The sequence below is a fragment of the Trachinotus anak genome, unplaced genomic scaffold (assembly GCF_046630095.1).
Source record: "Trachinotus anak isolate AG129_WGS33_773 ecotype Australia unplaced genomic scaffold, CSIRO_AGI_Tana_v1 ptg000001l, whole genome shotgun sequence".
NCBI classification, from domain to species: Eukaryota; Metazoa; Chordata; class Actinopteri; order Carangiformes; family Carangidae; genus Trachinotus; species Trachinotus anak.
In genome coordinates, this window is record NW_027273852.1 from 6,403,058 (window position 1) to 6,418,038 (window position 14,981).

General features: G+C 39.5%; 1 protein-coding gene across 2 annotated transcripts in view; it reads right to left on the reverse strand.

Moving 5' to 3' along the window:
- The window catches only part of bard1 (BRCA1 associated RING domain 1), a 51,944-nt gene that overhangs the window by 27,311 nt on the left and 9,652 nt on the right, over window positions 1-14,981 (reverse strand). Inside the window, exons 7-11 of one of the 2 annotated variants that reach the window (XM_071460166.1) lie at window positions 12,178-12,304; window positions 11,944-12,076; window positions 9,978-10,070; window positions 5,173-5,270; window positions 2,868-3,128 (exon numbers count right to left, since the gene is read on the reverse strand). In XM_071460166.1, coding sequence (XP_071316267.1) covers window positions 2,868-3,128; window positions 5,173-5,270; window positions 9,978-10,070; window positions 11,944-12,076; window positions 12,178-12,304 — 712 coding nt within the window. Of the gene's footprint in view, window positions 1-310; window positions 3,129-5,172; window positions 5,271-9,977; window positions 10,071-11,943; window positions 12,077-12,177; window positions 12,305-14,981 lie in introns of those variants that run through there. The other variant, XM_071460093.1, reaches the window with a different exon arrangement.

Genomic DNA, 14,981 nt, shown 5'->3' on the forward strand with positions numbered 1-14,981 from the left:
GGGACTGTACTGATGCATATGTTGCTCTGCACTGTGAGTAGGTGGATTCTTTAAACAGTTGTATTGAAAATTACCTTTATTGCTCTCATTGAGAACTAAAGAGGATCAGTCTGGATCCGCATGGATTAACAAACAGTAGATGCCTGATGTACATTACATGAAAGAATAGGCTGTATTTTAAACAGAAGAGGTGTTTATGTGGCACACATAAATGATTCTCAGAGAGAGACTCTGCCTGGGCAAATGGGGGGAATTACATTTCCCCTTGCAAATACGTGAAGCTGGACAGTTTCAAGGACAAATCAGCAGCACAGTTTGTCTTTGTTTATTTTCTGCCAAGAAACTTGAGTCTTTATGTCTGTCTGTGAATGTCTATTCAGATGACCCATCTGTCCCCTCATCATTCAAACCGCAGGCTTGTACATGGGCATTTTGTAAAGGTAGACCACTCATTCTTTCCAAGAGACACCGACTTACTGTAGCTGGAAACTATGAAAGATTGTTTTTTCCTCCCTTATGTTTTTTTTTTTTCAGCAACAAAACTGTTACATAAAGTGTGCCTGAAAACCAACACAGAGTACTATCTGAAATAGGAAGAGAGAAACACTGTTATTATACAATCAGTTGTATTAGTTTCTGGGGCACCAAGGGTCTGTTCACGCGGCACTCAAATGTGTTATAGTATCATTTCTGTAACAAATTTGAAATTTTTAAAACAAAAAGCATCTCTGATTGTATATGAATACATGCTCGCACAGCTTGACCCTGAACTGTACAAGAGACAAAGGGTCCATATTTGAAAAGTTACACAACCCTTGGTGCTCCCCATGTTGTTCATATGTAAATATCCTCAAACATATAATGTGTATTCTGAAATCTGAGGTGGAGTATAAAAAAAAACAAAAAAACAAACATAAATAAGAAATGTGTATTATTCATCGAGACAAAAACTATTTTGTTAAATAGACCTGAAAAGAAGTGTGATTCGGCAACAGTGAGTGTGGATTTCTTTTTTTATGGTCATCATTTTGGTTCATTCGGGATTATGCTGATGGTTCTGGACACAAGATCTGTGAAAAGCACAGCATTTCTTGGCACCTGAATGTATGATGGGGGCAGCATGTGAGGTGAAATTGAACTGAAACTTAAGAGGATGTGTGGCGACCTACTGAGTGAATCCCCTTGAATTCAGTCACATTCTCTATGTATTAAAACCGCGCAAGATACAACATACAATACATGACACGAAACTTTACAGCTGACCTGGGACACAGCACAACTCCAGGCAATCTTTACTATAGCAGAACATTTCCAAATAAATACAATTACAGTATTTTCCTGGCTCACAGCTGTCTGAGAGAAAATAGAAGATACCAGCTCTTAATGGTTTTGTAATGCTCAGTGAGTTCAAGGGCATTACTCACAGGTTCATTCCTCCATTCTATTTCATTACAAGGCAGTCTGGGCTTCTATCTCGTCCACACTGCTAATTGCCTTCTCCCACCTCTCAGCGTGGACAAGAAAAGGGAAGCAATTTTATGCAGCACATAGCAATCAATAGCAATTAGGTGCATCCCTGACTAATCCCATTGAATCCCATCTTGGGAGATGGCCAGTAGAAGACCTCTTAAAGCACACATACCTGCAGACCAGTGTTGGGGAATACACACACACACACACACACACACACACACACACACACACCTAAAGAAAAGTTTCACTACTTCTTCACAGCAAGTGCCAGAGCTGTGACAGAACAATTAATTGCTTTGTTTTTCCTTTTCTATACTTTATATTGAATGTCTATCGATCCTTTCAAGAACACACTCCCTCCATTTGTATCAAACAGGCCTTTTCAATTAGTTAATTAGATAATTATCTCTTCCTGGTAAACCCATGCAGATTATGGAATGCAAACTCTACTTTAAACCCACTCGTTAGATATTGCAGCAGACAACAAATTAACAAAATGTTGAATCAACTTGAAATTTGTGAAATAGTGAAAAGTGTTTTAAATGTGCTTAAAGAGGTCATTTGCTATGTCCTTGGCTATCTCCTTGGCTGTTGGCTATGTAGCAACATAGCCAACAGTATTAACAGCTGTTTACTTACCAATCTAGAGAAAACGTTGTGAGTTCAGCATCAAACTTTATTTATTTGCTTGCAGAGAGCTGTCTTCAGTGGTCGAAATCAACGCCAATGTTAACTCTTGTCTCTATCACCTCTTTTCTTCTACTGAAGTTAGCATGCTAACCGGCTAGCCCCGGCCTGTCTCATCATTTTCTGATAGCGACTCAGAGTAGCCTCCAATCTGACCTGAAGATGTAGCGCTGCTCATACAGCGTATTATAAACCCTTATCTTGTGAAAGCAATGATGGCCGAAGCTCTTGTCAAGTGACCATGGTCGGCTGCAGAGGAAACTTATGACTAGCCCCTTTGATGATGGGGCTATTTGATGTGGATGTTTCAAACTGAAGAATGAGCAACTTATCATTCAATCTAATTTCTAACCATCACTTATGGTTATGAGCTCCTTCATATTAAGGAATCAATTAAAGTGGTATGGGGCAACCAATTAGTATGATTCTGAGATGCTAGATAGACAGTGTTCTTTACCCTACAAGGCAAAAACCTCCACCATGGAAAATGTGTCAAGAAAATAAACAAAAAACAGTTTAGATTTTAAGAGCTACATTATTGTTTTGGTCTTTGTTTGTGATTCATATCCACTTAATTTCCACATATTTAAAAAGCAAAACACGCATTATTAAAAAAGTCCTCAGACCAACTTTTGAGGGTCTGGCACAGGAAGGAGCCGGAAAGCTGCAATGCAGTCAATAATCCAGGTGGAGGGAGCCGACCATACCTTGCCTCGTCTCACCACTGCTGGCTTGTGAGGGCCTTGGGGGTCAAAGATGATGTACTGGGTGCAGAGCGCCTGGTCGGAGCCTGGCAGGGCATGGTAAGCAGCAGCGTTCAGGGTTTGTGTCACATCGCTGTCAGGCTTGGGCTGACGGCTCAGGAGCTGACCTCCTCCCTCCCGGAGCAGCTCGGTGAGCTTGTCTTTGGTAGGTGCCTTAAAGGATCCCAGAAGGAAGAAGAAACAGCCATCGAAGAGCGGTGGGAGCTACAAAAGATGAACAATCAGAAAGAGGGAATTCAAGCATTAGTGGAAATTTGATGATTTCATCAACCTTGGTCTAAACTAATACTGTCTTGCGCATCAAAAGCATGGCTTAGAAGAGACAAGCCCTGGTGTCTATTATCTTCCTCCATTAAAAATGTTAGTCACTGTGCCAGTACAAGGATAAAACCTCAGTCCTTGTGGCAGAAGGATTAAAGTCTACCCTATTGTTTATGATGAAGTTAAATGCTGAATAATTTCTTTGCGACTGAATCTAGGCTCTCATATTACCAAGAGTCTGTGTGGACGCTTTGTATTTACTTCTTTACTGCAGAGCCAGAAGACATTTTTATCAGCGCCGCTCTCCAGACAAACTCAGAACCACTTAGCATTGATGTTTAAAGCAGCAGTGAATTAGGCCACTGGAGACTGTTCTATTCACAGCATCAATGAACTCAACTGTTTTGGGGTGTAAATTGGCTCTCTAAAGAGTTTCCAGTAAGAAGATTCTTTGACTTTTTTGTGATTAAGATTGATGTTGTTATTATTTTTCTAGAACATTTTATTGTTGGACATTCTTATTTGACTGAAGGAGAAAGACAACAGAAGACACCAACAATGGGTACATCTTAAATATACTGAAATGAATGTGTTTATTATCTTGTCTGCCTGCACAGAGGTAAAACTATAACAAACTCTGTTTTAGTCAGCATATTAAGCCACTCAAGGTGCTTCTATGCTTCAGAGAACAAATAGGCAATCACAACATAATGTATTAATACAGTACAATGCATAAAATAAATATTTACTTCATCTGGGCTTGTTTAAACCACAATGAATCACAGTGGATATAAACCCGGAATTTTTGATGCAAATCAACAGAAAAGGTCAAACTGTAATCAAATTTCCACTCTTTATCTAAACTGGGTAGAGTAGGTACAGAAAAACAAATTATTGGCAGCATAAGTATTCACTCCCTCCAAGTCAATACTTAGTAGAGGCTCCTTTATCAGGAACAGCCTCGAGTGCGTTTCTGTATCAGCTCTGCCATCTAGACAATGCAAGTGTCCCTATTCTTCTTTGCAAAAAGGCACAAGATCTGTCAAGTTTCTGGTGAGTGAGCAGCAATTTTTAAGCCCTGCCACAGTTTCTTTAAAACTGAAGTCATGATTCTGACTTGGCCACTGCAAGGCACTAATGTTATTGGTTTGAAGCCATTCCTGTGTAGTTTTGGCTTCATTTGGAGTTGTTGTCTTCATGGAAAATGAATCAAGTCGCAGTTCTCTTACAGACTGCAGGAAGTTTTCCTCCAGGATTTGGCTGTATTCGTTTTACTCTTTACCCTCACAAAGCTTCCAGGGCCTGCTGCAAAGAATCATCCCCACAACATGATCCTGCAAACCACAGGCTTCAATGTGGGGATGGTGTGTTTCTGCTGATGTATGTTGTTTGGCGAACACCAAATATAGCCTTAGATATTGTCAAAAACCCTGCCTTCACGAATTGATACTTTCCTGTTTATCTTTCTGCATCTGTTTGTGTCTATTTAAAATGGTTGACTGCACAATCAAAGATATACAGCGCACCCAAAAAGTATTCAGACCCCTTCAGATTTTTTACACATTTTGCAGCCTTGTTAAAATCATTCAAATTCATTTTTTACCTCATTGATTTATACTCAATATCCCATAATGACAGAGTGAAAACTGATTTTTGAAATTTTTGCAAATGTATTATAAGGGAAAAACTAAAATATCACATTGACATAATTATTAAGATCCTTTACTGTATCTGTGGCACAGAAAACTTGTAATACTTAATTTACATTGATCTGAATTTTCTTTTTCTTTTGAATAGGGTAATAAAAAAAAGGCCAATTACACTGTGATTCATAGTTTCAAAACACAAAAAAGTCCTAGTGTCTACCTTGCTGCTAAACAATAACCATGCACCACTGCTTGGAAAAACCCATTTTTCCCAGGGACAGACGATCTAGACAATCTATACTCGTCTTTTTCACATATTTGTTTGTTTGTGTATCATTTACCAAGCTACATCTGTTGATGCGACTGCGCTGGGGGCCTTCTCCTGCTTCATGCTCAGTTTCGGGCATCCACTTGCCTGCCTGCAGACACGCCTCCACCCCTGGCATCAAACAGAGAGAGAGATAGAGAAATAAATAAATAAATAAAGCTAGAGCTAATTACATTGACTTGAAAGAGTGTGACAAGGCAATTGCGAGCGAAGAATGACAAAGCTTATGTCTGTTTTATCACAACGAGTTGGAAGATTTCAAGTATTGGCAAAGCTGCAATTGTTGACAGCAAAGGATGCCCACAGCATGATGGAGTTAATGATGCAACCCTCGTTTTAAGTATCTTGAGCTTAAACAGAACTCCAGCATCATCTCTTTCTTTCTCTCTCTCTCTAGAGGTTTTACATAGTCAAATTGGAACTGTGTGACAGCCAGCATCCCGGCATTTTTTGAGTAAGAAAAGAATCTTTGTTCTAAATCCTTAAGAAAAGCATCCCTAAAGACAGAAAAGTTTTTCTTAAAAAGTACAGGCAGATACGGCGGGGGGTTAAAAAAAAAAAAATCACACATTTTAATGACCCTGTTACTGTCACAGATAAGAAAAAATGAAACACATGAATGAAAATCATGACACTGATCGCAGTGCTGCTGTTCTAAGTAAGCATTTTATTACTGACTATCATCTGTTGAGGGGTATATTTAAAAAAATCCAAACATTTAAAAGTTGCACATCTAAACATGTTGAAACTAGATTTGGTTTGGTGAAAAAATGTATAAAGGGTGTCAAATAGACCTGAGCATAAGACTTGGCCTGAATATAGACTTGCAGAGCAGAGAGAATTCTCACAACATTTCCAACCATGACAGACGCAAACAGTCCCACAGGCCTAATACTCACTGCAAGGTATCTACATTTCGCCACACCCACACAACCTTGAAATTCATTACATCTTGAGTTGCAGTTTAGTGTTCCACAATGTTGCTTCCAGCTGTAAGATATGGTTACACGAACAGATTAGAGGAAATGTGTATGTGCCTGTGTATGTGCCTGTGTGTGTGTGTGTGTGTGTATACATCCTGTCACAATATAACCCCTGTCATCAAACAGCAAATTACACACATACATCCAGACACACAGTCTCCAGAAGATGGGGTGGAGGGCAATTACATTCCTTCATCCCCCTTAATTACAGCTTTCATTTATGGGGATGCTGCCAGAGACTTGGGCAGGGAAGAGGGGAGATACTGGGGTTAATCGCTCCGGACGATGGTGCTTAGTGCTGAGGAGTCATTAGCATGTTTGCTAATTACCTTCATATACACTGAAAGCAGAAAATATCTTAAACTGCTTCCCCTTCCTGAGTGAGTGAATGAGTAAAACAGCCAGAGGAACCCACTTCCTTGATTAACCATGAGACCAACTGGAACTGTGATGTCATTATGAAGACAAACACTGGGGACAGGTTTGACTGAATGAGGGGAAATAGCTCATTCTTTCTTGATAGTCAGTATCCTAAAAAACACTGTCATGCTACATGAGAAATAAGAAAACAAGTATTCAGGATTTCACAGCAGCAAAACACCAGCCACAGGTGAGTCCTGGGGTCGGTCCCGAGTAGCAGTGTCCCCAACAGGGCTGTGTGTGTTCCAGCAGAGCAGGTCCCCAAACCTCCTCACTGGCAGATGAAAAGAAAAAGCCAGATCTTGTTTTGGGAGGAAGCAGATGGGTGCTCACACTCTCCCTGGGTCAAGAGTGGGAGTAGCACAGAACCAAGAACCAAAGTGCAGGTAAATAAGTCAGTAGAAATTGGGAGAAAAGGGGGAAAAGAGTAAGAAAAATCATATAAAAGGGAATAGTTTGACATTTTGGGGAATGTGATTTTTTTTGCTTTCTTTCCAAGCGTGAGATGAAAAGATCAATCTCAGACTTCATGTCTGTGCATTAAGTGCAGGAGCTGCAGTCAAGATTTGGCTTGCCTAGCTTAGCATAAAGACTGGAAAAGGGAGAGAAACAGTTTACCTAGCTCCAAAGTGAATAAAATATTTTTCTGTGAATGCCTCTAAAGCCAGCTTATTTACACAATGTGTCTTGTTTGTTTAACCTATAGAAGGACAGGAATGTATAGACATCAATCCATGCAGCACTTGTTTGCAGCATCCAGCTATAGTGCAGATTGCCAGACACGGTTGGCAAGCACATGTCCTTGTTTTGGTTTCTGTATAGACACAAACATAGAGCCGAACCTGTAAACCTCACTGTGAGAACAAGACCGGAGGATATCACTGTGACTGGTTATTGTTCACCAAGAAATACTGCAGTGACAACATGCAACTCCTAGAAAACCACAAATTGTCCTTTTTACATCTCTGCCCCTATACAGGCTAAGCAAATGAGATGAAACATTCAGCTTTAGATGTGTTGAATTATTTCGCCCATATCTCTCTTTAGATTTAATACTAAGCTGATAAACATGTCCTGTCTCCAGCTTGGACACTGAGATTGATATCTATCTTCTCATCTCACTCTTAGAAATAAAGCCAACAGTGCATTTCCCAAAACGTTGACAAAAGGATTTCAATCAACATTTGATCTTCACTGAAAGCTTAGGTGAGGCTTCTAGCTGGAATGGAGCCCCGTTAGGTAGGATGGAGTTGATTTTCACGATGGTTTTCAAATATAACACTGAAGCTGCGTTTCCAAGGGAAACGTGTTGCAATGAAAAGTAAGACTGATAAAGAGGTAAGCCAGGGCTTGGCCTAGCTGCGCACAAAAGCAGGTGACAGTGAGAACTCAGCTGCTTGTGTGTGCTTACACACATACACAAGGACAGAGACAGATAGGACAGCACAGTGATTGTCACGAGGGAGACAAGCTGTGTCAAGTGCTCAGCCTGCGTGGAGAAAAGAGAAGAGGAGGGCAGAATACGGTCCAAACACACAAAATCGTATACAGTCAAACAACCACAAACTTTAACACACACATTCAAAGTTGAAATGCCTTACTGGCAGAGACAGAGACAAGTGTGGATGGCATTTTACTCAACACACACTCACACACAGTGAAGAGATCCCACTGACGGATACACCAGTCAAGAGCACACCAAGGTACCAGAACACTCTTTGACAGCAAGTCTTTTTTTTCCAACTTCCCCTGAAGCTGCCTTCCTCTGAATATGTGCTTGTTGATTTAGTTCAATAATGCCAGGGAGACTGGCTGAGAATAGCTGAAGTTTTCATCTTGGCGCAAATCAAACAGGAAATGAGGGCTAGCCATCTTTTCATAGCTAGTGATATTGAAGCCTGGCAGCGCATTGATTCCCAGATTCCTTCCCCTAGTTACCCACCTGCTCTGTTTGGCTGTCAGACATGTAAGCAGGTGTGTGCGTATACACACAGCAGCAGGCACAAACAATTTACCTGAAAATTACCTGTGGCAAAATGTTCTTTTAATGTTTCCCAAGACATTTTATGTGTTGCAGAAAATAACAAGTATTGTATTTAGAAGTTCCTATTCAAACACAGCACTTGATTTCATCTGAAAAGAGAGAAAGAGCACAAGAGGAAGCAGAGAGGAGGCACAAGATCGAAAATACACCTCTCAGACTAGTTTGGCACTGAAGAGAAATTAACACTGGAGCCTCAGCAGGCCTTTACCAAATAACAGCAGCAAACAGACATGTTTTCCCTATCCCTCACTGCAGCCGATTGCCCAGTAAAGTAACATGTCCTCATGTTTCTATAAAAGTTTAGATGATATAGTAAAAAAATGCATATTAGCTAATACAACTCCATGTTAAAACAGAAAATCCTTACAACTACTGCAAAAACCTTGTGCAGCACAATCCATTTTCTCTGCACTGTGGCTCCAAGTCCAATATTTACTGCCTAGATTTTTCATACTTGTCCTATACTACATTATGCCAAGAGTCACCTAACTGCAGCAAATTTAAACTTCAAATGCAAATGGAAATACTCTTTTCTGTGGTTAGAGCACCCATGAATGACTCAGTAAACTGAATACATATGCAACCTTGTAGGAGACAAATACAATAGCTTCGCCATGAAAAAATAAAAACATTAATTAAAAAATACATTGCAAATGTTTCCTTTTGCCACTGCAGCACAAAATAGCTCTCTATCACTTGGTTTTGAAAATCTATTAGTAGTTAGTATTCATAATGAACAGAATTTACAATGTTCAGATGTAATGTAGGAGCGTATGAGGAGCACAATTCTTAACTTGTTTCTTTATTGATCAGTCTTTATCAAGCCTCATCTCATGTAGTGGGGATGTTAAGAAACGTGGACAGATTATGGAAAATAAATCAATAGTTGACATTTGTGTCTAAATATAATCTACTACTATTATAACTACTATATCATAAATAACCAAAGCATTTTCAAATGCATAAACTCTCTGCTGCCAGAGCTACAGTGTGACTGTGTGAAAATAATCTTTATGTATCTGGCCAAAATACTGGCTTATTCACAAATTTGCCTCATGTTATCCTGAGCTGCAGTGATGGAAGAGAATGTTAAAGCCACTACACTGAATTAATAGCTGCCAATGAATGAAAGGAAATGAACACAATAAATATCCAAATGTAACTGTAATTCTTTGTTCTGGTGATATATGTTAGATGTCCTACATTCTAGGAGACGATTCATCTAACATTCAGAATATTTGGAATAAAATCTGCCTCAGTGCCACTGCAGTAGGTAGTTACACAGGTTCCAACAACATCATCGTCTAACATGACATCCAAAAATAGCATCTGCAGAGAACTGCTCCAGCCGACGGCTCACTCCATACTTACAGCTGTATCTGACAACCCAGCAGCCAGCAAGGAGACCCAGGAGGGTGGAGAAGGTAGTGGGCATGTGTCCTTCTGGCACTACAATGTGGCTCACTGGAGGGAGAAAACAGACAGACATACGCATGCACGCACGCACGCACGCACACACAAACACACAAAAGCCAAATTGAAAAGGTGCAAATGAGTTGTGCTACACATGCACAAATAGCTGCTGCCTGCTGCTGTCCTCCATGCGTCTCTGCCACACTTTCCAGCTACACAGTGTGTTATTGGTGCACATTCAGACAGCTCGATACAGAGTGCTCCAAGTTAACACATTCGATCACATCATTACTTACAGTCTTTATTCCACAAGTCAGATACTGTATTTTACTTAAATATACAACTTGAAAACTTGAATCTTTCAACAAGAGACACATGTGCTGGGGCCTAGCTCATGCTGAATACTTGTGGTACAAACTAAAGTTGGGCAAGACAATATGGTTAATATCAATATCAAGATATAAAGAATATTAAAACATTAGAAAACAAGATTAAGAGTCTATAGTGAGAGTGTGTTTAGGCACAGTGGTACTTGTAGGTTAATGCTAATGGCTGCATGCTAACATGCTGTATAATGTCATCATGTAATTTTAGTTTAGTGTGTTAGCATGCTAACATTTACAAATTAGCAGTAAACACAAATTCAAGCTGAGGATGATGGGAACGTAGTTTTTCCAGTACTTGGTCAGATGCCAAAGTGCAAAATTTTGGTTTGAAAATAGAAAAGACTGCAAAGATGTTACAAATCATTCTTAGGGGACATGAACGCTTACCTCAGCAGACCACATTCACATTACACTGGGCAAAACTATTCACGTGTGTAAAACATAAGCTTCAATAACTCATTTGTATTGAAATAGGATAACACAACACAGCTCTACTTAGATATTGATTGGTGATATTGATTTATCAGTCCTAACACAACTGCAGCAGGGTAAGCAGCTTTTTGTAAACCTGTCAAACAGTTCATGGCAACACATCAAAAGGAAAAGCTTACTGCTTTAGACAAGGTTGCATGATTATAAGTCCATTAAAATTTAAAAACAGGCTTATTGTCTCTTCATTCAACAAGTGAGCACAGTTGACAAGTGCAAAATGAACATAATTATATCTCAGAGGCAAAACCTTCTTACATTGTGCATTGACCGTGGATTTGTGTGGATTTGTAGCTTTGTATTCAAAATGTAAAATGCATTCACTGAGAGGACCAACTTTCACCCCTCTGGTCAGAGCTTCGAAGGAGAGTTGTGAGAAACACTTCTGTTTTTCATTAGTGCTTATTCATCACCCTGACAGTACCTCCAAACATTTTATGAGGAATGATTTCAATTACTTTTGCTCTTTTTTATTCTCCTAGCCATTACTATGCAACAGTGAAGGAGCTGCTGTATCACAATGATGTATACAGCTCTAAAAGCACTTGTTAGTTACTGTTGAACTTTCGTGAGTGATGACACTCAAGCACAAACTGCTGGCTTTTACAATACAAAAAGGGTCTGTTATAGATTGTAAAGTATAGAGATAGTAAAGCCTATCTCTAAGGCAGTGGACATACTGTACTATATATAATCTTCATAACAAACATAATGATCAGGGCAAAAGACTACCATTATTACAGAACCCATTGGGTGGTTGAGCCTGAAATTTGCCCATCTCATACATCTTTCAGTTGAACAGGGCATCCAAATGATGGCTGATTACCTATGAGTGTTTGGCAGTTAAAACGCTCACCATCCATGGTCCTGATGTACCAGTGATTGGCAAGTAGCTGCTGTTCATTTGCAATGTTGCTGAGAACCCATGCGTCACAAATAACATCATTAAAAAGCAATCATATGTGACCACAACCTAAGGGGCTTTGCTTGGAACATTTAGGAAGTTTAAGCCCCCTGAGGAGGTTGTGTCTGAATCACATGAACACTACCTGAGACAGAAAAGGTGTCAGCCACTTTCCCTCCTAGTAGCTGTCCCAGTTTGCCTAGTTGAAGCTGTGCTGGCTGAGACAGCTTGCTTGCAAGAAACGTCATCATTTCATCCCCCCTCACACAGTCACTCACCTAAGAAAGGACATAAGAGCAGAGTTTAGAAATGTCTTGGTCAATAATGCAAGAAGATCAGCACTCTAGCCTTAACAGTTCTTAGGGACATGCAGACGTACCGCGGAGAGACTGGCTGAGGGGCAAGAAGATGCATTAGCATACTGGGTTCCCTCTGAGGCTTCCTGGAATATCTCCAGCATCTCCAGACTCACTGCATAATCTGCAGGCTGCTTCCCATGCAGATTACTGAGAAGAGGAACATTCAAGAGATAAAGTGTGTCAATGTCTCACACACAGCAATGCAGACCAACTGGTGGCCACAGGGAAAGTCAGACATGTTCAAACTGAAACAGCTTACTGACAAAAACACAATAATTTTGTAATTATATTTACTTTACTACATCAACACAAACTAAAAGCAGGTCAAAACGTGCAACAAGGTTTTGTGTTGTGTAGTTGCACATATCATGTAAATCATGGTAAATCGTCATTGCGGGTCTGTGAAGTCTCAAGACAGTTTCCCTCTTCAAGAGATCTATAAACTAAAAGTTTAATATACAAAGCAAAGTCTTTATATTGTTTTTACTTTCAAAAATGTCACTTTACCTTACACTAGTTTAAAAGTATTCCATGAGTCTTATTTTTCAAGCACTTTTCAAAAACCAAATTAGAAAGCACTGCAAATACGCTGATGAACTGACAAAATGTTTACAAATGCCAAACACAAACTCACACTGGATTAAAGTAAAATAGAGAAGCACAAATCCAGAAGATTAAAAACAAAGAAACAAGAAGAAAAGCATATTGTAAGAGGAGATTTCAGATGATACTGACTAGGCTGATCTTATTTCCATGAACGTTTCAGAGTCCTGAGCCATGATAGCAAAGGCTCTATGTGCTTTAGTTTTAATGAACTTTGGACTCTAGAATAGTCAGAAGGTTTCTAATAAAGGATCTGAAACAAAATCCTTTGCCTTATTTTTTCCTTCAAATAAATCCTGTTTTGAAGAAAATCATGCCCCATCATCATAATCTACTTAAATATACTGCTCTGGCCAGCAGCAATCTTATCTTTTCAAATGGTACACACTTGTTCTTGTCTCTTGGCAACTAGTGAGAGACTTTTTAATCCTACATCTAGCAAGTTAATCATACTAACTTTTGTATCCAAGCTTTCACACTCTAAGGCAGCATTGGTATTACTACATTACAAATCCAAGGCACAGTATTCTCCAACAAGGTGGTCATTCTTTCATATCATTTCATCATAGTCCCTGCAATTTTATTTTTTTAATGACTGGCCAAGGAGGACATTAAAAATCAATATCTGCCATTCCAGAGCTCAGAGAAAAAGATCACACCCCGCCTGTACTGTGAAACTGTACATCCAAGTGTCTCATTCACTTGTGGCAGCATAATTGTATGATATGAGCTTGAGTTGAAATCTGTGCTCTACTTCATTCATAGGTCATCATGTCAACACACCAGACAATGGTATGAAAAAAATCAGATATCAAAGGGTTGCATACCATTACTGTGCTAAGTGTTTTAAAGCTTTCTCAATTACATACATTTACCTGGTAAGAGGATCACATTCCCTTTACAGATGCTGCACAGTCATTTATGTGCGATTCACAGTAGGTGTAATGGAGGCTTAGCATCATCTCAAGAGCAGCATTATGCATACAGACTCACAAAGATGAAACTGCCACTATCCCTTAGTTACAATAGGAACATTGAAGAAACAGCTCCAAAGTGTGTATCTTAAGGTTTGAGAGAACTGCAAGAAACAAGACTATGGTCACCTTGAGGAAAGAGGGAGAGTAGAAAAGAATGTAGAAAAGCGCAGGAGGAAGAGGAGGAGGAGAGGAGAAGGAGAGAAGAACCAAGCCCAGCAGGTTGTCACTAAAAGATTAGTCGTCAGCAAAGATAACACCTGGGGGACAATTAATAGGTCCACTGGTCCATAAAATATTTCATTTGGATTCATACCGCCAGCCCCATACAAATACAAACATAAAATGTATCTGACACCTACACATATACACACACACTCACATTAGTTTATGCAGCTGCATGTGACAAGAATATCTCAAGAAAAATAATAATGCGTGGAAAACTGTGCAGGAGGTAAAGTCACAAACATGCTCCCACAAGCCTCAGCTTAAGTACACAAGTGGGAGGATGGCGGTGGTGGTTCGAGTGGATACCCACTGCAACCATGACTCCTATTCTAACCAGGGGGGGCATTCAAATATCAATTTCAAGCTCTACACAGATACAGAGAAGTGTTCAATGCCACCATCAGCTACACCTAACACCATCCATTCCCTTTCTAAGTAAAACCCATTCTTTACCAACAGACAACATAACATAACTACACTTACAATACTGATAATAATAATAATAATAATAATAATAATAATAATAATAATAATAATAATGATAGCCTTTTATTCTTCCTAATTGTTCATACATACCTTAAATGACCACTATTGTACTAGCTCTGTAAAATTAAGTGCAATTTTTAAGTTCATCTCTTGTCATCATAGAGAAACATTTCGAGAGGTCAATTCAAACCAAGCTCAAGATCACCCAAGAGCTGACGAAGCCTTTGAACTATGTCAGCTCAGCATTAAGTCTTAAAAGAGAGCCATAAGTCTAATGATAGAAACTCGTGGCGAGCAACTGATGAGGTAGAGGGCAAGGCCTGAATGCATTTTTAATCAAAAGCTTCATTACTTATATTTCTGTCTCGAACAATCCACTCTGAATTTGTCCTGATAGCTGGATGAGCGGGGTGATGCAGTTTATACTGATGACACAGTACATGATTCACCCAACGCCTTCATTTAACTTTGTAGAAGTACTGTGTATTGTACTGTACTTGTTATGCAGATGCCCTTCTCTGACGCCACAATAA